Source organism: Microplitis mediator, chromosome 9 (assembly GCF_029852145.1).
Source record: "Microplitis mediator isolate UGA2020A chromosome 9, iyMicMedi2.1, whole genome shotgun sequence".
NCBI classification, from domain to species: domain Eukaryota; kingdom Metazoa; phylum Arthropoda; class Insecta; order Hymenoptera; family Braconidae; genus Microplitis; species Microplitis mediator.
This window is the reverse complement of record NC_079977.1, coordinates 10035988-10060991: the sequence shown is the minus strand read 5'-3', so window position 1 is coordinate 10060991 and position 25004 is coordinate 10035988. Positions and strand designations below refer to the sequence as shown.

The 25004-nt window shown below is 35.6% G+C and overlaps 1 protein-coding gene across 1 annotated transcript; it reads right to left on the bottom strand.

Annotated features, from left to right (window-relative positions):
• Positions 1–14278: 14278 nt before the first annotated feature.
• Positions 14279–15271, bottom strand: LOC130675201 (uncharacterized). The gene has a single exon (XM_057480743.1). The coding sequence runs from the start codon at positions 15199–15201 to the stop codon at positions 14476–14478; it is 726 nt and encodes a 241-aa protein (XP_057336726.1). The 5' UTR covers positions 15202–15271; the 3' UTR covers positions 14279–14475.
• Positions 15272–25004: the final 9733 nt, after the last annotated feature.

Genomic DNA, 25004 nt, shown 5'->3' with positions numbered 1-25004 from the left:
AAAGGGGTTTCTAAAACTTATCAACGAATTAAAAATAATTATTTTTGGGAAAACCTGAAAGATGACATTCAACGTCGCATTCAGCAATGTTTGGAATGTCAGTTGAAAAAACTAGTAAGAATTAAAACGAGACAGCCTATGTTAATTACTGATACTCCGGGGACTGTATTTGAGAAAATAGCGATGGACATAGTTGGTCTATTGCCGGTCTCAAATAAAGGGAACGAGTATATTTTAACCATGCAGGATTTATTATCTAAATATTGTATTGCTGTACCAATTCAAAATATGTTGGCCATAACTATAGCCGACGTTTTTATCAAACGTTTCATTTGTCTGTACGGAGCTCCTAAGGCCCTCCTTACAGACCAGGGACGTAATTTCGTTAGTACATTTATGCAGAGAATAGCTAAGCGTTTTAGAATTAAAAAAATTACGACTACAGCGTTTTGACCCCAGTCTAATGGGTCTTTAGAAAGATCTCATCATTTACTGGGGGAGTTTTTAAAACAATACGTAGAAAAAGAGAAAGATTGGGATGACTGGTTGGAAATAGCGACGTTTTCGTATAATACTTCCATGCATGAGGGGACCAAATACACCCCCTTTGAACTAGTATACGGCCGTATTGCCCGCGTGCCTACGGAAGAACCTTTGCATGACTTAGATCGCCTCCCTACTTATGATAACTATATTTGCGATTTGGTGAAGCGATTGATAGAGATTCGTAAGCTTGCTAGGGAAAATCTGATAACGGCGAAGGAAAAATCAAAGATTCATTATGACCAAAATTTGAAGGTAACAGAATTTAAAGAGAATGATTTGGTATTCTTATTGTGGGGGCCCAAACCCAACAAATTTGGCAACCATTATGATGGGCCTTATCAAGTTTTGGAAGTTTTACCCAATGGGAACATTAAACTAAAAATCAAAAATCAGGTTAAGACAATACATCCTAACCGTTTAAAATTAACTAAGATCTCAGATTCAGAAGTCAAAAAGCAATTAAAATCAAAAGTAAAGGGGAAGGGCAAGAGCAAAGATACAGATCCTGATTTCAGGATTTAGAACATATTAACAAATGTTTGTTTTACAGGAAGGATATGGGGATCTTGAAGGCTATTTCGTACTTGTATTTATTACTATTCGTAATAAATTCTGGTAACGCGATTATTGGTAATGATTGTAGTAACAAGATAACTAACATGACCACTATTTCCTTGGTGGACATAGAGGAATGCGAAGTCGAGGCGGACCGTGTGGACATGTCTCTTGTGGATACGTATTTGCTACAAATAAATGATTTCGAACACACAGAGATTCTACAATGCAAAATTGAAATTAATAGATTAGTTTATTATTGCGGTTTTTGGGAAGATTCTTATATAGTTAATAACGCCTATATGGAATATGTCCACACGACTTCGCGCGAGGCGTGCCAGATAGCGCACGATCATGGTACGTTTCGTCTCGGCATCGCAATTATAGATGGGTTAGTTCCAAACCCTACTACTACGCGTAGTATAACCTTTGCCGGAAGGGCAGGTCCCGATGGATCATGTAAAGGGACCCAATATTCTGATCCTTACGGTACCTGGGACAATGTTGTTGTCACAGGAAGCGTAACGATCACGATCCAAGCTTCTTGGGCTAGGGTAAAGGTAGAATCTGGAAGGATCCACCTACCTTCGGGTCATCCTTGCAAATTAGAAGCAGGATCCTGTATTGACCCCGAAGGAGGTTATACGTTTTGGAACCCATTACCGAAAAACTTTTGTAAAACGAATACCTATTCGGTATTATATAAAGGGGTAGCAACTAAGCTTAAACAAGAACAAGAAGTTATTTTCTCAGTAAATGTAAGAGACACTAGTTTTTTATTAATTGTAACCGGTGATGAGACCTCATGTGGCCAATCATTGTTTAGAACTGAGCACCCTAAACTATTCATAGTTCAGGGGACTGGCTTGGGAATGTTGGAAAAGGATAATGTTGTTACAATGCACCCAGATAATATGGATATATTCCTGTATATAAATACCAAATTTATTTATGTGGAACGTTACATTAGGTCTCAGATCCGTGACTTATATAAAGATGTTATGACATACCGTTGTAAATTAGAGAAGGAGGTTCTACGAAATAGCCTGGCCATCGCCTCTACACAACCAGACGAGTTTGCTTTCCGATTTATGGGGGGGCCCGGTTACATGGCAGTTTTGGCGGGTGAGGTCATCCATTTAGTCAAATGTATCCCCGTGGAATTAAAACTAGCACCATCGGAGAGATGTTACAATCGCCTCCCGGTAAAAAGGGGAAATCAAACGCTCTTCCTTACGCCTCGCACCCACGTCATCACCACACAGGCGACCGAAGTACCATGCAATTCTCTACTGCTTCAGTATTATCTCGTGGGACAGACCTGGTATAAACTAATGAAGGTAAGAATGGATGGAGAAGCGAGAATGTGAGATTAAAAGTGAAGGAATGGAGCGAGCAAGTGAGAGTGGGAGATCGTGAAACAGTTGTGTGACTACTGTTGAGGAAAAAAGTTGTGACCTGGCGTCGCTCGTGAACGAGTCGACCCAGTAGTCGAGTTTGGAGTCTTAGAGTAAGCAGTGGTGGGTTGGAGAGTCGCCATGGTGGACCTCGACCGCACCCGTGGACTGCTGTCGTTTGGAGTTTGTGGCTCTGGGTATGGTGCTCTTGGAGCCGTCTGTTGTATTAATTAATTATCGTGAATTACCGCGTTATTTATTTATATTTTAGTTTATATTTTACCTAGTAGTGTATTAAGTTTGTGATTCGGTTTCGTCGAGAGGTTCCCGATGTCTTGCCCAGGTATTTATTTGCGTGATGTACCGAGAGTACTGGACCGCGGGTCTTTTGGGCCCTCCACGTCGCTCTCGCGTCATCTTTATTGTATTTCATTTAGTTTTGTTGTGTTATTTTATGTCTTTTATATTGGTTCATTAATCAGCTTCTTTCACATGAAAAGAACCGCGACCCTCTCTCTACAACCTAGCATACTGAGCGCAATAGGACATGCCGCTACCACCGGTCATGTCTCTCATCTCCAAAGGGTAATGTTTTTAGGTTTTAATTTACGTGTACGTTTAGACCGGTTGCCGATACCGGGGAAATAAAAGTCGGCTGGCACCCGTCAGGATCTGGAGGAGATAAGAGGGGTGATTGGTGGGCGAAGTGTAACGTAGCCCAATCTCGTGTAATTTGAGTTTTGAGTTTTGGAGTAAATTTATTGAGTAAGAATTTTGAGTAATGATTGAGTTTAATTGAGTCTTAAGAAAAATTACGTTAGTGTTTAAGTATTTATTTTCTTAAATTAATAGTTTGTCTGGATGTCAGACCACAAAGGAAGCTTCATCAAATGAGGTGTAGTGGAAAAATTAGATATTCAAAAAATGAAGGAAATATTCAGAGATTTTGAATGAATAAAATTGTGAAATATTTATAATAAAATATTATGAAATAACAATTACTTATGAACAAAGTTATTAATAATTACGATTAAAATAAATTATGAAATGTTCACGTAATGATTAGAAATCGTTACAATAAAGAAAAAATAATAAGAATCAATAACTATTGATTTGAGAATTCGACTCCAATGCTTCATGCGTATGTTGCTAACTGCATTGGAAGTCATGAAATATATCGTAACATAATTAAAAATTCAACATCGACTCGTGGCTTGGAATTACTCGAATATAATTAATAGAGACCCAATAAGCAAATTTTAGTGACATCTAGAATGAAAAATTTCGACTTCGACCGAGCAATCGATCAAACGCATGGGTTGAAACGAGAGATTTGGCTGATACGCCACACTGAACGGCCGCGTTTCTGTGTTTTGAACAATTTGACATTGACCCAAAGAAACATTTCCGATTTACGACTGTTGGAGAACAATCCGAGTAATACTTTTAAACCGACAATAACCGCTTCATGAACTAGTGAACAAAGTGTACGACCAAGTTTCGATAAATAAGTAAAATGCGTTTGTGCAATATTAATCAAATAATTAATCACGCGTTATAATAGTGCAATTGAACGCGTTACTGAAATAAAATATTATTTCTATTTTATTTTATTTTACTGGACATTTTCTGAAAATTGCGGATTATCTCTTTCTTCTGTGTTCAATATACGACAATGAAAATTTTTTTGTTATTCTGATCAATCATTTATCGTAATCTTGAGTACCTGACTTTTCCGATCCACCACCCTGAGCCGATTAATTTTTGATAATTGTTTATTGGTGACTACAAAATCACTTGGCGCCCAGCTTCAAATATTTTAAACAAGTTTGGTGAATTGTACGTGTACTCGGACATCACTCCGGTAGATCCCCAGTAGTGAAGAACCCGTTGCAATATATATATATATATATATATATATATATATATATATATATATATATATATATATATATATATATATATATATATATATATATATTGTGACCGGTTATTTAGCTCGCCTGGAATCCGTCAGGTGAACTAGCCCCCTCACAACTATTTGGCTTACCTGTTTCGGTTTCTGTGGTTGTTGGGCGCCAGGTGAGTTCTGCTCACCGAAGTTAACGATGGTCGTTGTCGTTGGCGCAGAGCGGCGGATCGGGGTAGGATAGGCACTTAAGAGTACGATAATAATTAATCAAATTTAAGCAACAAATATTTATCGCATATTGAACAAACCAAAATAAATTGATCGGTATTACACAAGAAAAAATCGGTTACACCAAAATAGTAAAGCCGTTGTCGGCGTGACTCGATAGAAACCAATAACACAGAAAGCAGGGGGGAATATTCGCAGAAAAATAAAATACTACGGAGTAGGTTAAGTTAAGCGCAATAAAATAGCATTCGTATTATTATGACTAGCGGTACTGGTTGTCAATAACAACAACCTAACCAATCAAGATTTTACCCGGACTCACAACTTGGCGGCAACGTGATGTCAATTTAGTTGACATCCGCCACCGTCGGTAATGTGACGTTCGTAAATCGAATCAAGTCGGAATGTTATCTGTGCAATAACAAGAACAAAAAAAATACTAATAATTATAAGTATCCGGATTCGGTAATAGTAAAAGAAGAAACCTAAATAACAAGACTCAAAATACGCAGTACAAATAAAAGAAAAACAAAAAAAAAAACAATAATAACATAAAAAAAGAAATTCGGTCACAAACGATCAATGTGGCACAGCAATGTAACGAATTACCTTAAAATCCTAGATTCTAAGTTGTACCAGTGGAGATAAATCGAATAGACGGATCACAACAAGCCCCTGATCAATTATATAATTTAATTATTTTAATTAATGTAAGTCAATTCGAGTTATGTCTCGAAATAAATTAGTTTGACTCGCTCACCGGTAGATGGTCTCGAAGTTTGGTCGATTCATCTCCACTTGGTCGATGATCCAAGAAAATGTCGGGCCAGGGTCGGCGTGTCAATATCCCAGCAAGTGCGACGTGTCCACCGAAGGTTGAGCAAAGTAATCGGCCTGTCCGATCACGGAACTGCGTCGATGACCTCAGTTAATTGATATGATGTCATTTGAGTATATCCGCACGCAGAAAATAAAGCACCGGTGTCAATGTCGTAGGAAAATTCCTCCGTCTCAATGTCTCACGACAATTATTTACGTGAAATACAATTAATTGCGTCACGTACAGACGACTAAATCAAAAACCGGAATCTCGGCACAGTTATTATTTATCGATGTATTGATTATTTCGATCGAATAAGCACCCGTAAATAAATTTAACTCAATCAAATGAAACACGTGTACGTGACTACAAGGTACGATCCAGAATGGCGTCGTCTGTTTCTCTCCTCTCTAGGTGGCTCTTAGTTTAGGGCTTCCACACTTGGCGGCGCTTTGAAACCGCCTAAAGCCGAGCTCTATCCCAAATGACCCAGTCGATTTGGCCCCTCGAGTACTTGCTGTTAATCCGGTTTTAGTAATCCGACAGTCGTGCAAGTATACTATTTACGGCACAAACTCTTGCTACGACTGTTCGTGGACATTGGCCCGTTCGTTCGGATGTTTTAGTCGTCCTGCAGGCTAACTCGCTATCGTCTAGCTCTCGCTATCGTCAACTTCAGAAATTTCCGCTGGCGGGAATCATTCACAATCCGTCCCTCGGCTATTGTCGGCTGTTGTCGTCGGGTTGAGCATGTGGGTTGTTGTCATCCGATTCTCTTAGACTGAAACAGAAAACAGAATGCTTGCCGTGACGCGACATTTTGGCCGGTGCCAATGAATTAAAATGACGTTTTAATGTGTTAATGTTATTATGAGGTGAATTTTTGTTACTGGGAGTGAGTAACTCACCAGGTAAACGAATTGGCTCACCGTACACTAATTCAGCCGGTGTCGGCTGTATGTCGTCTTTCCAGGCAGCGCGTAAGCCGAGCAAAACGGCTGGTAATGCGTCATACCATGACTCTTAGTGTCACAAAAGTGTTGATTTCAGCTGACGATGTAAACGTTCAACGAGACCGTTGGCTTGCGGGTGATACGGCGTGGAATGTAGGTGTTTTATTCCGTACATTTTCATCAACGATTGGAATAACGACGATTCGAATTGCGGACCTTGGTCCGAAGTAATGCGTTTCGGTACTCTGTGGCGTGATATCCAGTGCAGCGATAGTGCATGTGCTATAATTTCTGCGGTTCCATTAGATAACGGGACAGCCTCAGGAAACCTCGTGAATCGGTCGATGATCGTTAAACACTGGTTAAAGCCTCTTAATGTTATTAAAGACACTAAGTCGATGCGTATGTGCTCGAATCGTTCAGTTGGAGGTTCAAAACTGGCGATCGGCGATGACACGTGTCTCTGAATTTTATTCTTCTGACAGTCGATGCAAGATTTCGCCCATTCACGGCAATCTTTATTAATTGACGGCCAGACATAACGTTTGGAGATCATTTTCAATGTTCCTTTGATTCTAGGGTGAGCGAGCGTGTGTAGTGAATCAAACACTTTCCTTCTCAGCGGTCCTGGAACGTATGGTCGCACCGTACCTGACGCAATGTCACAGTACAATGCTAAACCGTTGTCAAAATTGATTCGTCAAAGCTGCAACGCGGTTGTCTGTTGCAGCAGTTGTTGAAGCTCGAGATCTTGCTTTTGTGCATCGGCAAGTTCTTCTGATGCAATGGCAGTAGACACTGCTTCGACTAGTGACAGTGTGTCAGCGACAATATTGTCGTTGCCCGACACATGTCTAATGTCAGTCGTAAATTGACCGATAAAATCCAAACGGCGGAATTGCCATGGTGAAGCTCTCTCCGTACGTTGGTTAAATGCGTGTTGAAGCGGTTTGTGATCTGTGTAGATCGTTACGTGTCGGCCTTCGAAAATATGCTGGAAATGTCTCACGGCTTCGTAGATCGCGTGTAGTTCTTGATCATAAGTCGACAATTTTTGGATCGACGGCTGTAATTTCCGGCTAAAGAAAGCCAGCAGCTGCCAGTCGTTGTTTAAGCGTTGCTGGAGGACGGCACCGATCCCGATTTTTGATGCATCGGTAAAAACTGCCCAATCCACGTCGGTTCTTGGATGCACGAGAAGTGTTGCATCAGCGAGAGATCGTTTAGCGGCATCAAAAGCGATTTGCAAATCGGTTGTCCAGTTGACAGGATGCGATCCTTTGATTTTCGGTCCTTCCAGTACTTTCTTTAGCGGCGCTAAAATTTCTGCAGCGATCTTAATGAACTTTCTGTAGAAATTAATTGTGCCGAGGAATCCACGAAGTGCTTTAACGGTTTTTAGAGGTTGGAGATTAACGATAGCCTCAACTTTTTCCAGCAATGGTTTAATGCCGTGTTCGTTGATTAAATAACCGAGGAATTTAACTTCGTTTTGCCTAGCTGTCACTTCGGAACGTTTATTACTAGTCCATAATCACGAAGACATTGAAATGATATCTTGAGGTGTTTTAAATGCTCCTCTTCGTCTTTGGATGCGACTAGTACCTCGTCGATATGTGGAAATACGAAATCCAGATCACGAGTGATTTCGTCGATAAATCTCTGGAACGTCTGTGCTGCATTTCTGAGTCCAAAAGTCATGTATGAAAACTCAAATGAGCCAAACGGAGTGATAATAGCTGTTTTCTCGACATCTTCTGGAGCTACTCGAAGTTGGAGGAAAGCTTTGGTAAAATCAATGACAGAAAAGATTCGTTTACCATGTAAATTCGCAGCAAAATCATCCATATATCGAAGCGCATATTTATCGATAAGACTACGGTCATTTAATGGGCAATAATCGCCCCATGGGCTCCATCTACCGTTCTTTTTCTGGACCATGTGTAATGGCGATGACCAAGCACCCTGCGATGACCGACAAATGCCTTGCTCAATCATTTTACGGAACTCGTCTTGAGCAATTTTTAATTTGTCCGGCGATAAGCGACGAGCTTTGCTAGAAACAGGTGGACCGGGTGTTGTACGAATATGATGCACCAATAAATGTTTCCTTTTCTTATTGCCGGATGGATCAGGTCGTGTGATATCGGCGAACTCACGAAGCATTTTCAAATAAATGGAATCACCATCCACAGCCTTGACTTTGTCCAATGCTGTTGTTGCGTGGAAATAACTGGATGATGTCAAACCTGCAATGCCGTCGCATAAGCATTTGCGTTTGAGGTCGACTAGCAAATCATAATGACTCAAAAAATCAGCCCCACGTATCGGTTTGGTGACATCGGCAACAATGAAATTCCTCGTGAAATCTTGACGCAGTCCGAGATTCAGTGTTTGTGATGGTAAACCATAGGTTTCGATAATCGTGCCGTTTGTGGCATAAAGCTGATAACCTATGGGAGTTGTTTGCGATTTCATCGAGCCGCGAGGAAAAACTGATAAATCAGAGCCAGTGTCCACGAGAAACTCGGTCCCAGTGACTCGATCTTTAATAAATAATCGGCGTGGAATCGATTGAGAATCACTCTCCACCACTAGTGATTCTCATTGGCATTTCCCTGCCATTTACAGCCGGGTGCGCATGATCGGGCATTTTATCATGCTCGAAATGATATCAGCAATAGTCGAATTTTTTAACTTTCCAAGGACGACGGTGTTGGTATGCTCTGGATCGTGTATTTGGAAGTTGCTCCTGAGCAAGTATTTCGCTATGCTCGGCAGTCAACAGTGCAAGTTTGTCACGTAGCGATTCAAACGTGAATCACTGCACGCGATTTCCCATTTCGCCGTGATTTTAACAACACCTCCTAGCTATTAAAGCGCATTTATTTATTATAATATGTTATTACATAACTATTTATATTATTGTGATTAATTATTTGATTATGATTTAATTATGATTGTTATTGAAATTATTTTTCATTGTGTTTATGTTTTGATAATTATTTTGAATTTCATGTACTTAATCGATATTTTCATTTCAGCTCGTAGCACACGTACGCGTATGTATTGTACAAAAATATTGACCGAAGGGAGAGTACGTCGATATGGTGGGGATATAAATCAATACGTACCTCCCGCCACGTGGTGCACTGAAATACTTATTATTTTATTGTTTAAAGGGTTAATTATTATTATGTTTATGAATATTGATGAATAATATTATTTAATTTATTATTATCATATAACTCTGGTCGGGTAATATGTTTAAACATTTTATTTTAATTGATAATTTCGAGTCCGAGGTCATTAGAGGGGATAACACGTGAGTGATACCCATCCCTCGGAAAACCGACGCGAAAAATAATCAGAGAGGACCGGGCTATTGTAAAGGTAGGACGTGTTATCGTCGGAGATTTCAAGTAAAATTTGTTCTGGCCCAGTTGCCGTAAAATGATAATTAATTAATGAAGAAAGTTAATTTGGTGATAATTAATTTTGTTATATTGAATTAAAAGTATACAGTTTATATATTTTTATTGTTATTTAAAACTCAAGAAGTAAATTACTAACAACGCCGGTAAGTCATCTGTATTATCATTTGTTGCATCGGCTATCGCTGGACCCTCGGTAAAGTTGATCGCGATATTTGAGTGGTCAATAATTGAACCTGAGTTATTATTTATAATAATAAGCTGAATATATTCGGCGTTTGTCCCAGAGTTTGGTATACGTGCGTAAGACGCGTCCAATAAATTCCTTAATGGATTATAGACAAGGATAGCGTATATGACTCCTTGTCTTACCATAGTATTTTAAATATTATTTCACTGGGTAAAATTTATTTTATAATTTGATGGTATGCAACCCAGTGTTGCCAAAAATATTTTGAGTTCCCACGTCTTTCTTTCCTCAGAGTAAATAATATAAAATAAAGAAAGAAATTAGTATTTTTATTTATATTGAGTATAATCAGTAAAATTTGTAATTTATAATTGGAATTTCCCAGTAGATAATTTAATTAATTTGATTTTTATTATTATTGTTTGGCTATAATGAGCATATTGTAATTTGTTGAAATTTATTGGGATGAATTAATGTATAGTAAATCTTATTTGGTATTGTAAAAGTTATTGGATTTATATTTATAAATATATTTGGATTAAATAATATAGAAAAAAAATTCCAGTGATAGCCAACATTTATTTGTTTATTTCCTGGATATATTTTAGTGATAATTATTCTCTATAATTTTTATTTATTATATTTATTTGGTCATATTTCCGCTTGGTGCATACATTCTCCCTCGAAATTTGGTCCCGCGATCTCTCCCCTGATTTGGTATTATTTTCGTCCGTTTTGTAAGAACGGGCTGGCGCCCTCGTGCACTAACCCAGCCTGGGAAGCTGGTTCAGGCACACTTTTATTTTATTTATTGTTCAATATTATTATTTACGAATATTTAACTATTATTATTTTGAGTCATACATTTGTTATTTATAATTTATAATTTTGTATACACGTGGGTGACCGCATACGATTTACCGAATTTATTCGCGTCTCCGTCGCGAATTGAAAAACGGTATACGTTATAAGTTGCTTACGCAAAGCAGCGAGTTCCTCTGCGATGGATGCGTACATTTTGAAATATAAAATATAAAAATAATATTTCAAATAATGATATCACCTGCACGTAAAATTATATTATTTTAATTTTACTCCGTATCCAGCGATGACTTGTCACTCAAGAATGTTTGGCTGACTTTCTTGCTTAATCCTCGAAACTATTTCCGATGACGTAGCTACCGGAAAATTTGACGCGACACTGCACGAAATAGGCAATTTTATTTTCAGCGCGCAAAAACTTTTATCACTATTCGATTCGCACTAAAGGTCCCTTGAATCAACCCTGATTCGGCATAACGTCCATAAGATGCCCCGCAATGCACCAGCGGTGATAAAATATAAAAAACTGCACAATGATAAAAAATTCACTGCGCTAATTAATAAATAAATTCACACAAAAATAACTGTGAATGAAAAATCACGGTCTCGCTGACTAATCAGCAACGCAACAAAATATTCGCGGCAAAAAATTATGCGAGAACTCACGAAATTTTATAAACTTTGTAACACTTGTGTTCGACGCTTCTCTACAAAAGAGATCACGTCGGGGTCACCAATTTAGTGGTTGAGGTGATAATATAAATTATTAAAACCAACTAATTAATTTAAACAAATGTTTTATTTAAATAAACGAAAGTAACACAGTGATTGTAAGTATACAGAAAAGAAAGAAGCCTGGATGCGTGTATGCAATCCCACGGTCTATTACTTATTGTTCCCACCAATCTGGTAGAGATGGATAAATGAATAAATAGATGTTCGACGGAAACTGTCGAATTTTATCGATCGCGTCTCCTAGTAGCAACGCTACATATATATATCTAAGGGTGGTCCTCATTTTGGATATTTTTGAATTTTTATGTTCCCAGAGCCTAATGTGGTTCGAAATAACTAAGAAAAAATATCCTCAAAGTTTCAAGTCTCTATCTCAATTTTTACCCATGCCGCATAGCGATGTAAGTTTCCCATTTGAATAACATGGGGTTTTTGGCATTGAACGATTAATTTTTTATTCCAGCCAAAGTAATTGTTCAAAAAATTTGAAACTCTGTATACTTTATCCTTATACTAGCAGATACTCCTCAGAATTTTTACCGATTTATAGCTACTATAATTTTGGAGGTACAGCATGATGAAAAAAAAAAAAAATTTTTTTATTTCTATCTAAATTTTTTTTTGAATAACATCAAACCACTCTGCATCCTTATCAGAAGTCCTTACTTTTTTTCATTTTTTGCACCCAAGTGGGTGAATGACATATCTGTGTTGCACTAATACAGTAATCAGGAACTTAGGACGAGTTTTTCTTATGAACAAACGTATATTTTAAAAATTGCTTGAGTTGGACATGTTGAGAGTAATGCACTACCTCAAACGCTTCACGTTGTGAAGCGTGCAAAATTGAAGCGCGTAAGAAATCAGCCTCGATAAAAATGGATGAGCATTGAAAGTAGCCGGTTATTAGTTAGCTCTATTATATTAATCTAATTCAATGTTAATTAAAATAAAAAGTTTTTCACTTGTAAAATATCCGATATCAAGTCTGATAGAAACTTTGTCCCATGAGAATGTAATAACTGAAAATATTATACACTAATGAAAAAATTAAAGGTCAAAAAAAAATTCCAAATTTTTGGGCGATTTTCAACAGGCCGTAACTTTGAGAGAAATGGTCGTACAAGAAATAAAAAAAAAGAAAATTGTAGCTCCAAGTGTCTACTTTTTGGATTAGAACTTTAAAACTTTTTAGCGTTAGCAGTTTTTGAGTAATCTTAGAAAAACCAGTGACAAAAAAATTTTCAAATTAAAAAAATTTTTTTTTTTTGGTCTCCGGGCGTGGAAAAAATTATTTTTGCTTAACCACTATGAAGGTCGGATAACTTCATTATTCAGCTTTAATTGCTTTTTTTATGGACCTTGATACGTCCACTTCTCGTCGAGATATCGGTTTTCAAATGGAAAAGGATCCTTTCGTCTTTGATTATCGATATCTCAGAAACCAATGATCGCACAGAAAGTTAATAGTGGGTTTTAAAAACTTGAATAAATTCCCTTCAACGATTAGCCATTGCTTTTTCAAAAAAAAAATTTTTTCCTATCGTCACATGAATTTAAAAATGAATAAAAATTTAAAAAAGGGCTTTTTGTGGTTTTTTGGAAAATTAAGAGCTGAAACGAAAATATTGTGGAAATCGATAATGTTGACTGTGCATTTTACAGTTCAATATGGCCACAAAAACCCTGCAGAGAGCCAGATTAATCCAACCAGCCGTTTTTTTGTTTCACGCGATCAAATTTTTTAAAAAATTAAAGGATCACGTTTTTTGCTCTAAAAAGCTCATAATCTTTCACAAGATGAAAACAAACATTTTTTCTGAGCTTTGTCCACAATTTTATTGCAGACAGTGCTTAAATTTCCAAAAAAGAAAAAACGTTTTTTTCGAAACAAAAACTTAAAAAAAAATTTTTTTTTTTTTTAATTTTTTTTTGGGATAACTTCAGGAAATTTACAAAACCAACACCCAATAATTTTTAACACGTTTACGTCGCTGCATTCCATGATTTTACTAATCTCTCAGTCATTAAATTAAAAAAAAAGTTCTTTTTCTTTTGGAAATTTAAGCGCTGTCTGCAATAAAATTGTGGACAAAGCTCCGAAGAAATGTTTGTTTTCATCTTGTTAAAGATTATGAACTTTTCAGAGCAAAAAACGTGATCCTTTAATTTTTTTTAAAATTTGATCGCGTGAAACAAAAAAACGGCTGGTTGGATTAATCTGGCTTCCTGCAGGGTTTTTGTGGACATATTGAACTGTAAAATGCACAGTCAATATTATCGATTCCACAATATTTTCGTTTCAGCGCTTAATTTTCCAAAAAACCACAAAAAGCCCTTTTTTGTGGCATTTTTAAATTCATGTGACGATAGGAAAAATTTTTTTTTTCGAAAAAGCAATGGCTAATCATTGAAGGGAATTTATTCAGGTTTTTAAAACCCACCATGAACTTTCTGTGCGATCATTGGTTTCTGAGATATCGATAATCAAAGACAAAAGGATCCTTTTCCATTTGAAGACCGATATCTCGGCGAGAAATGGACGTATCAAGGTCCATAAAAAAAGAAATTAAAGCTGAATAATGAAGTTATCTGACCCTCATAGTGGTTAAGCAAAAATAATTTTTTCCACGCCCGGAGAAAAAAAAAAAAAAAAATTAAAAAAATTTGAAAATTTTTTTGTCGCTGGTTTTTCTAAGGTTACTCAAAAACTGCTAACGCTAAAAAATTTTAAAGTTCTAATCCAAAAAGTAGACACTTGGAGCTACAATTTCCTTTCTTTTTATTTCTTGTACGACCATTTCTCTCAAAGTTAGGGCCTGTTGAAAATCGCCCAAAAATTTGGAATCTTTTTTTGATCCTTTAATTTTTTCCATTAGTGTATTATAGTACATATTTGGCATCCAATGTCGATACGTTTGAAGCTGATATTTGAATACTCCAATCATTAAGGAATTGATTAAAAGAATATTTGTCAATGCCGCTTACTGAGCGGACATCATTGTGTAAACTGTAAACCATGAAAATTGCATCCTCACTATAAATGATGGGTAGCGATACATTTATTAATGGATTTTTAATCTTATAGTTATATCTACAATCACTACAAGGTAATACTAAGTCAAAGTTCAACAGAAGCGCAGCTAAATAATTGTGAAGTGACTTGGCTGATTTTTTTTCGTAACAATATTGTAAAATAATTGATAAAGCATGCAGAAAACTCCAGTAATTCTTACTCCACGAATCAAGTGACCAATCTATTTTTTCGAGTTTTACTTCGTTTATTTCTAATGTAAGTCTGAAAAATTGGCGACATTTTTCGTAAAGCATTACATGACAAATAACTGAACTACTCATGGTATCTATTTCGTTTAAAATAAAATCTTCTTCTTCGCGTTCAGTGACAAGTATTATCAGTTTAAAAAGTGTTTTCAAAAATATTGAAAATTCAATTTCTTGTTCAACAGTTAATATAGGATTAGACGTTCTAATGTATGCTAGAAATCGATTCAAGTAAATACAAAAGCGGTTTTTTAGTATATTGATGGTATGTTCATTAAAAACATACTGATTTCTTGTAATTGATTGTTTGAAATGCAATATATTCATAATTTAATCTGCGCTAATTTTCACTGAATGTGTTGCGGAATATATTATTTTTCTATTCTATTATAAAACAATTATTCATCGATAATTTATTTTCCTAAAACTAGTTCTCTATGGGGAAGTGATAGATATACACTGATGAACAAAACTGAATCAACTTTTATATTTTATTTTATGTCATGTTGTTATATTTACAAAACTGAAGGTAGATAAAATGTGTTTAAGTAATTATAGTACGGCATTCGATGCTTCATTTATTGCATGTGAATTAGACTTACTTTCTGTCTAACTCACCATCCTAATACTCGCATTGTTCATACTCAGTTTGGCTCCTCATTTGTGAACACACAGACTTTACGAATAGTTCCGTGTAGAAATAAATTTTTTTTAAATTTATATTTTCATTGTTGGGGTACTAAGAAGTCAAATAATTCTTAGCTTGTACAGGTGTCTTTCTTATGAAGTTCAGTTTAATTCGTTAATTGTAATTATTTATTAAGGCGTAATAGTGAAATAAAAAATAAAACGACTGGAAAACAAAATCATATCATGCTTAAAATCTAACCTCTCCAAATGGAAAATTTTTAAATAATTAAATGTTAGCCAAAGTTATGTGTGAAAAGTTAGAAATAAACATTGCTCTGATTGAATTCTAAGTAAAAGAGAACGACCCAAATTATTATCTTCTCGCGAACGTCAACGTTTTGAGTGATATATTCAAACAGGAGAAGCCTCAACTGCTTCCATGGCTAATCTGTTAAATGGTGATTTAGGGAAGATAATCAGGAAAAGGACAGCTATAAGAATATTGAAACAAAATTATTTCGTAGCGATTAAAAAAAAAAAATGAAACCTACACTTTCAAAGAAAAATATTAATGATCGTTTAGCTTTTGTAAAAAAATATAAACATTTTACAGTGGACGATTGAAAAAGAGTTATATAGTCCGACAAGACAGAAATAAATAGATATTTATCAAACGGTCAAAGTTATTTTTGGAAGAAAAAAGGTACCTCTCTTAGAGCAAATCATTTAAAAGAGACAGTGGAGCACGAAGGCGGATTTATAATGATTGGGGACTGCATGACAGCAGGTGGACCAGGTACTTTGCTCACAATTGAAGGTAGCATGACTTAATATGTTTAAGAGTATTTTAGAAAAGAATTTACCAAACATGTTACAAAGTGTACCTTCTCCTGTACATAAAATATTTTTTCATCAGGACCGTGACCTCAAACACTTGGCTAAACTTGTCTAAAACTGGCTTAAAATGCAACCATTCCAACTTCTCGATTGGCCAGCTCAGAGTCCAGGCTTCATCCACATAAAGAATCAGTGGTCTTACTTAAATAGGCGTCTACATGTAGAATATCATACATCTCCTATAATGAATGTAAATCTATGGAGAAGAGTACAAGAAGAATGGACAAATATACATCATGACTATTGTAAAACCCTAGTTGAGTCTATGCCCCGAAGGATTGAAGCCATTCGCAAAGTTAAAGGCTTGTTGACCAGAAACTGATGACATTAGAATATATTTTAATTAAAGTGGTGCAAAACTGAGTTAAATGAAGCTATCATTGTTTTGTCATATTATAAGCTGTTTTCTTCCTTAAAACTAGTGTAAACTTGGTCTATTGATATTAGGCTAATAGATATATATAACTTAAGGTAAGTGACCCCTCTATCGGCCAGTTAAGCGTATTTTGTTTTCGAACTAATAATTAAAATATAAAAACTAATTTATGTATAAAAAAGGGATAGACCCTTGAAGCGTATACGTTCAACTTTGTTACGAAGTTGGTTCGTGCGCCTCCGGACATACTCGCCCGAGGGTAATGTCACGTGGGACTATGCGTCAGCATGTCTATAAAAGGGCGCGCAATCCATTAGTTTCAGCTTTTTCAAGTCTGCAGACTTGGCTATATATCATATTGACATCATAGGATGTTACACAGACATGACTTTCACGTCATGTTTACGTCATTAGTTTTATATCATAATATTACGTAAAAATGTGCGAAATAATGAGTCAAACCTAACTTATTCATGACTCATTTCTTACGTAAATGATGTAGGAATCAATGAGTCACCTATATCTTCTAATCCCTATTTGCTATATATCTACCATATTTGTTTAATGCTAGTACTTAGCTCAACTGTATATCCTGACTATTCTAAGTTCGTTAGTCAGAATAAAACAACCATCTGGTAAAACTTGTGACTTTCATTCTATTAGTCTCCGAACTAATCATTAGGTTATGGGCCCGAGAGTTGGTTTAAATCGTTTAAATCTTACCTAAAGTTCAATTTTTTTATGACCCTAAAGTTAGCGGACATCCGTCATTTTAAATATAAAAAATTCTTATAACTTTAGAAAAAATAATAAATTTTCAAATTTAAAAAAAATGCTCGTGTAGATTTTTCAATTTTCAAGACGACTATTTGTTTAAACAGATCAAAAAATAAATGCTTGAGGTATAATTTGAAATTATATTTTAAGATTACTTATTTTTTATTTCAAAATGTTTACAAACCTCCTTACTTTTTGATTTTTATAAACAATTTTTCGAAATCTGGACGAGTATTTTTTTTATTTTTCACGCTTTCAATTTTTACTCTGGAAATTGAGCGTTACCCGCTATTTTCAAATAAAATACTTTGTGATTTAAAAAAAAACAACAAAAATTTTTTAATTTTGAAAAAATACTCGTGTAGATTTGTTGATTTTCTAAACGAGTACTTTGTTTTAAAGATGAAAAATACTCAAATTGTTATTTTAAATAAAAATTGATAACTTTATAATTAACTACAAGCTAATTTGTTTTTAAAGGTCATAGTCGGAGGCTCCCGTATTTATAACTACGAGTGTGTACGTACAATGCTTTGGCGCTGTCGACTCCATTTCAAATAATATTGTCCAGATAATTAGTGTCTGAAAAATTTAAATACATTAAATAGTTCTATGAAAAAATATATGAGAAGAAATCTGAGGTATTGATAGAATTACTGAATAATTTTTAATGTTTTGACCGTTTCTTTATTTAACATATTATCTACGTAACAATCATAATATTAAAGGGCAGTATAGCAGCAACAAGAATGTATATAAATCCAATTCTTAAACAATAAAAATTGAACCGTATTTTATTGGAATTGTGTCAGCCAAACACAGCAACGATCACAATTGTACACAAATTATTCATCTGATATTTCTTCTTTACTTCAATTTAAGTACCTTAAGCATCGGAAGTGTGGCAATTTATGACAAGTACTGCATATAAACCACGTTGGATCATCGTCGGAGAGTTCTTGATGTCCCCAAACAAGATATGAATTTCTCACATCCAGAGACTACACAAGACACAATTCTCTCAAAAAGAATCTCATCGATATTGGATCCATTGAACTAATATTATTTACGTTACCTTTAAAAATGTAGTGTAAAACAAAAATACCACAATTAAATGAGTCACTCTCATTTTGTTTAGGGTATGTAGCTGTCGAAACGATTTTTAATTTTAGATTTACTCTAGGGAAAACACGGTCATATTGCCGATTGAAATTTTCCAAAATTTTTTAATTTCTTACCAAACTGTTTAAGCCAGAATCAAAAACATAAAATTTTTTTTTGTTAAATCAATGTAAATTAGAATCTTGTGTAAATTATTTATATTAAGAAGATGATGGTTTCGGGTCGATAAAACAGTCCCTTACTGACAGTAGTGAGCACCATCTAGTGATGAGAGTTAGAGTTTTTAAACATAAACTGTTCTACCGATGTAGATAAAAAAGACAGTAAGCGCCATCTATAAGTTTTCAAATTCCGTGTATTGAGATTGGTAATAAATACCCAACTGGCAATATCTTCGATTTTACTCAATTCGCATTGAGAAATCGAATTTCTTAACCCTAACATGCTAGAGCCACAATAATAGATATAAAATTATAATCGGTCAGTCCATAAATACGTTAGTAATTACAAACTGATTGATCTAATATAAAAAATTTACTAGTAAATCGAAAGTTCCATAATGAGAATATCATTGCTGTTAAATTGTCGTAATGGATAATTGATGCCATTTAATTTGCAAAATTAATTTCATTAGTCGAATTTTGGACATATTCAATAAAATTTGTTTAGATAATAACATACTCATTGTTACATCGAAACACAGAGTAAATTTTTTGATTTTTCTGATATGTACAATAAATTCACATAAAAAAGAGCCATCCGGCCTTACCCGGAATGGAAAGGTAGATTTCTCATTTAGATACAAAAATTTGGTGAACTTCATTAAAATAAAGTACTGAATTGAAAATACGTTACGGTAGTGTAAACAATTTAATATGTTATTTCTAAAAACTTCGAAATGATATGGCATATCCTAAAATTATTTAATAAATAATAAAAAACGATGATTATTATATCAAATAAGATACTTACTTAAAGCTACAACATGAATTTCAAGGAATTGAGGTATTCCATATCATTTCGAAGTTATTAGAGGGGTAAGCTGCAAAAATAAGCTTTTTCTATTTTTTGTAAAATTTTCGAAATCATCAAATTGTTAGACAAGATCTTTAAAAAAACAAGTAATATAGTGAACATTAAAGCTAATCGTGCAAATTTTAAGATACATTTTACAGAATTAAGTTATCATTTTCGGTTTAAAAGTTATTTACAGATAAAGCCAGCAAATTCATTTCCATGACAATTGAAAAAAGATTCAAATACCCACAAAATTATTTAATAAATACAGTGCAACCTTGATATAACGAAACTAAAGGGAAATAGAAATTATTCGTTATATCGAGTTATTCGTAATAGTAAGGTTTGTTATATATAGGTTATATTAAACTCGATTCGTTAGAACAAGGTAAACAAATTTCCACTAATAAATAACAACTCATTTAAATCAAAACACAGAATTATTTATTTGAAAACGTTTAAATCAGTTTCTGGTCGAAATAGAAATCGTTATCAATATACAGTGCAACCTTGATATAACGAAACTAAAGGGAAATAGAAATTATTCGTTATATCGAGTTATTCGTAATAGTAAGGTTTGTTATATATAGGTTATATTAAACTCGATTCGTTAGAACAAGGTAAACAAATTTCCACTAATAAATAACAACTCATTTAAATCAAAACACAGAATTATTTATTTGAATACGTTTAAATCAGTTTCTGGTCGAAATAGAAATCGTTATCAATATATAAGCATAGAATATTAACATAGAATGTAATAAGGAATAATGATAGCTTAATCTTCATTTTTCGTTTCTTTACTCGAAAAAAAGTCATAAATTGTTGTCTGCTTGCCAGTGTTAGTTATCATATCATTTTCCGTTTTTCTGCAACACTCAAAGAACACCTTTTCCGTTTTTCAGCCATTGCTACGTTAAAACTACTAACAATTACTAACAGCAGTGTTTACATTAAATTTCATCAAACAGCAATGACTATCTTATGAAGAATTAAACGTGTCAGCACTCACTAAGACATTAGTTATTGTGGAATTAAGTGGGGATAATTTGTAAGATACCTTATGTAGAGGTTATAGGCTGGAAAATTCGTTATATTAAGGTCAATAATAGTTTCTATCTACATTCTGCAATGATCGAACTTTCGTTATAGTGAGGTTGTTTGAAAAATTTATTCGTAATGTAAAGGTATATTTTACATAGACCCTTATGGGCAGTTCTGGGGGATTTTTAAAAATTCGTTAAATCGAGGAATTCGTTATATTGCGGCTCGTTATATTAAGGTTACATTGTAATTTGCTACACGTAAGTGTTGAGGTGAAAAGTCTAGTTGGTCGTGATTTTAGTGTTATTTAAAATGTCGGTTTGTTTGTCTAGTATTATTTGAGTCGGGGTTCTCTGCCGGACTGCCCATCCCGTCTAAAGCGCGAGCTTTTTCTGGCATGGAGTAAGCATCTTTGGAGGGAAAAGGACGAGGATTCGGATGATTGGATGGAGGATTGGAAATCTATTTCCTGGCTCTTTAAGGAGGATGGAGAAGATGAGCCCGAAGAAGAAGTATTCGAGATGGAGGAAGAAAATGGAGCAATTCCGCCATCACCAGCGTTCGCTGGGTAACCGAAATGATGTTACCACTTGCAAGTCAAATTCAGCTGTCGATTTTCTCTTTTTAATAAAGGGAAAATAAGCTTAAGATCGTGTGTTCCTTCTTTTAACCCAAAAATTCACCCATTCCTTAAAATAACCGTATATAACTTGGATGTGGTTAAATATGCAAGTGTATACGTAAGAAAAACTTGGTTTTCCTTTTTCTTTTTGAGTTTAAAGTTTCTTTTTTTTTTGTTTTCTTTTTTTTTTATTACGGCGTAATTATCTAATTCGCCAGGTAAGTGTTCTTAGTTTATTATGGAACATGTGACTAATCTGAGGTGAGTAACATTCTGAAGTTGGTCTTGAAAGAAAAGTTTCTATCTATTTACTGCTTCCATTTTCTTGTTATAGGTGGTGGAAAAGGAGTATTTTAAGGAGTTTTCCAGGATTTATTTTTAAAAGAGAATTTGGCGGAGAATTGGTGTCCTGTAAGAAAATTTTTGTCAAGGCTGTGATAATATTTGTCAGCGGCTGTCATCTGCGTTTGGATTCGCGCATGCGCTATGAAAGGTAAACGTTTAAATAATTTGCTTTAATTTCAAAAGTAATTTCGCGGTTTTTAACAGGAATTTACCAATTATCCTGTTTCCTCGAATGTTCAGGTGATTTTAAATTTCTTTAATAGTTAAAATGTAAAAATCTATTATTAAATTTTCCTTTTTTTTTCAAAATTTATCATAAAATTTAAGTCTAGTAATATGTTTTTTAATTAAAATTTTTTTCTCTTTTTAAAATAAAGTGGTGGTAAAATAGGAATCTTCTTCGAAGATAACCATAGATATGTTTAAATGAATACAAAAATTTGTAAATGTTTTCAAAAATGACCCCAAAACTACTTCGAGATCAGTTCCTAAATAATTAGAAGAAGATTGCTATTTTTACCACGCGAATTTTTGTTTGATTATACATTTCTCTTATCTTATTTAGGTTGATTATATTGGTACATTGAAGTCGGAGAGACGGAGACCTCTGGATGTACGAGTTGGAGTTGTTCGCCGATTTGCGGAGAAGGAGACACGAGTTGGTGTCGACGGATGCTCTTGGAGTTCGATGACCTCTGGTTGGTCCTTAATTTGGACTGCCTTTGGTTTGAGGCTGGAGGTACGTTTGGTTTCTATTATTGTCTTGTGAAGTACCTCGACTGGCTGCTTGTTTTTCTTGTAGGTGAAGCAGCGTCTCTTGCCTGAGCAGATACAAATTTTGAGAAAAACTGGAACGATGATAATGACACACAAAATGACGAGGATGGACATATTTCCTGCCGTCATCGTTCGTTGTATCTCGTCCTCCTGATGATGCAGCTCTATTTCAGACATGCGGTTTTCTGTTTCTTCTAGTCCTGCTCCCCAGGGTTGAAATTTATCGATTGTGTTTAACGGGTCGATGTTCTTTTTGAAGAGAAACCCTGAGACTTTGGGCTCAGCTATTAAATTTTTTCACAGTGTTTCCAAGGTTAAATTTAACTTCGGCAGTGTGATATTCAGCTGGGTGATTTCTTCATCTATACTTTTGATTAAGTATTTTCCGTTTTTCATTTCGCATCTGCCCCGGATATGGATCATCCCTGTTCCATTGATGTAGTAGTCTTTTTCGACTGGGTCCAAACATTTGAGACTTAATTTTTCCTCTTTGCAGGTCGAATAAGCCCAAGAGTTTGGTTGATTGAGCTTTATCCACGTGGTTTTGCAATCAGGGATAATGCGGATGTTGCAGGTTCTCGAAATGTTTTCTGTCGATTTCAAGAGCAGCATTCCGCAGTCGACTTCTTCAGGATCTTCTGTAGATTGGAATGGGATATCGGGACGACGCGATAGATCTTCTCCGATGGTTCTGCATTTATTTATATATTCAGAGTCTGCCAGGAAAAATCTTCGCAGGCCTGGATCTGTAACCAAGAACCTTTTGGATGGTAAAATGGTCAGAGTTTGAATTTTTCCGTTCACGTTTTCTGGTTTTGGCAACGGTCTCATTTCATATGATAGTAGCGGAATCTTGTGAAACAGAGGCAAAGTTACTATAATGAGCAGATAACCTTTTGCCCTCGCTACCTTTACTGTCGATACTGCTGACAAGGTTGAGAGGTCCATCCTGTCAATCGGCTGAGGTGGATTTAAATCAGGATGTTTCCGCATGATGTCGACCGTTGCTTTGTATAGTTGTTTTGGCGATATCGCTTGAGGAGAGAGTCTGCCGGCTTTTGCCTCTTCGATGATGGTTTCGGCCTCTCTCAGGACTCGTAGGTGGTGATTGGCAATTTCCAAGCGCTCATCCCCCAGCATGAGGACTTTCGTGACATAAACGACTTTTTCTAAGGAGTTTAGCGTTGCGTTTATGAATGCGTAAGTGACGTCCGCCAGTTTGTTCAGATTGGACTGCATCTGAGCCTCACTCTGAAGGATGGTATTAATCTCACTCTTGACGATGTGGGTGGCGTTCTGTACCAGGTGCACCATTTCGGCATTATCTTGGTATAACTTGTTGATTTCCTTATTAATGTGTTCTTTGTCTTCATAATCCATGGTCCCAAACAATTCTCGAGAAATCGTGCCTATGAAACCGAACCATGGAGCTCTCTGGTTACGGTCAAGCGGCGGCGTTTGAAAATTCGTTTCGTCGAGGAGTTGGTCTAAGCGATGCATGGCCTGATATATTCCAACCTGTACCTCATTTATCATGTCGATTTTCAGATAGTGCATGCAGGACCCGACGTCGATGATCTTGGCATAAGCAAGCATGGTTGAATGTATATGTTCCAACTCGAAGGGGTACAGGTCTACCAACCCCTTGACATTAATGGAAGAAATGATGCACCAATTTTCTTCAATCAAGTGGATCTTCTTAAATGGGTCATACAATAACCCTGGGTTGTCCGCCAATGGTTGGATGGTCATGACGTCCTTGGATTGACTGCTTCCTACGATGATGACCAGGAATATCAACAATAGCTTCATGGTGATAAATTATTTTCTTGGATCTGAAACAGAGAACTTTATAAAGGTTTAGCCTTTTGATCGAAAGCAGGTTTAGCCTTATTAGGGTTGACCAATTTTCGGTTCTCTTTGTCATTCAGGTAAATGAGACTCCCAAATTCGTTAATTTCGACAATTTCATAAGGCCCGGTGTAATAAACATCGAGTTTATTTTCCCTCGGCTCTTTTAAAACATAAATGAAATCACCTACGTTAAAGGTTCTGGCATGTATGTGCCGATCATAACGAATTTTGGAATCTTGTTTTGCCTTATGGAGACAATCAGCAGCGATTTCTCTGACTTCTGATAATCTTCCTATAAGGTCAGCAAGATAATCAGAATAAGTTTCGATTCTGGAATAATCGGGGAATTGGGTTGGCAACCGAGCTCTTCGACCAAACATCAACTCAAATGGAGTGAATTTGGTAGAAGTATGCACATTGGTATTGTAACTCAACGCAGCAAGACCCACATATCGATCCCAGTTCGGATACTTATCTGAAATTACTCGCAAAAAGTCTATCAGTGGTTGATGGCTCCTTTCTAAGGATCCGTTTGACTGGGGGTGATAACCCGAAGTCGTTAATCTTTGTATTTTTAAAGCTTTTGCAAGCTGTTGTATTATTTCCGAGGTAAATGACGCACCTTTGTCTGAGAGGATGACTCTCGGACACCCATAATAACACATGTAT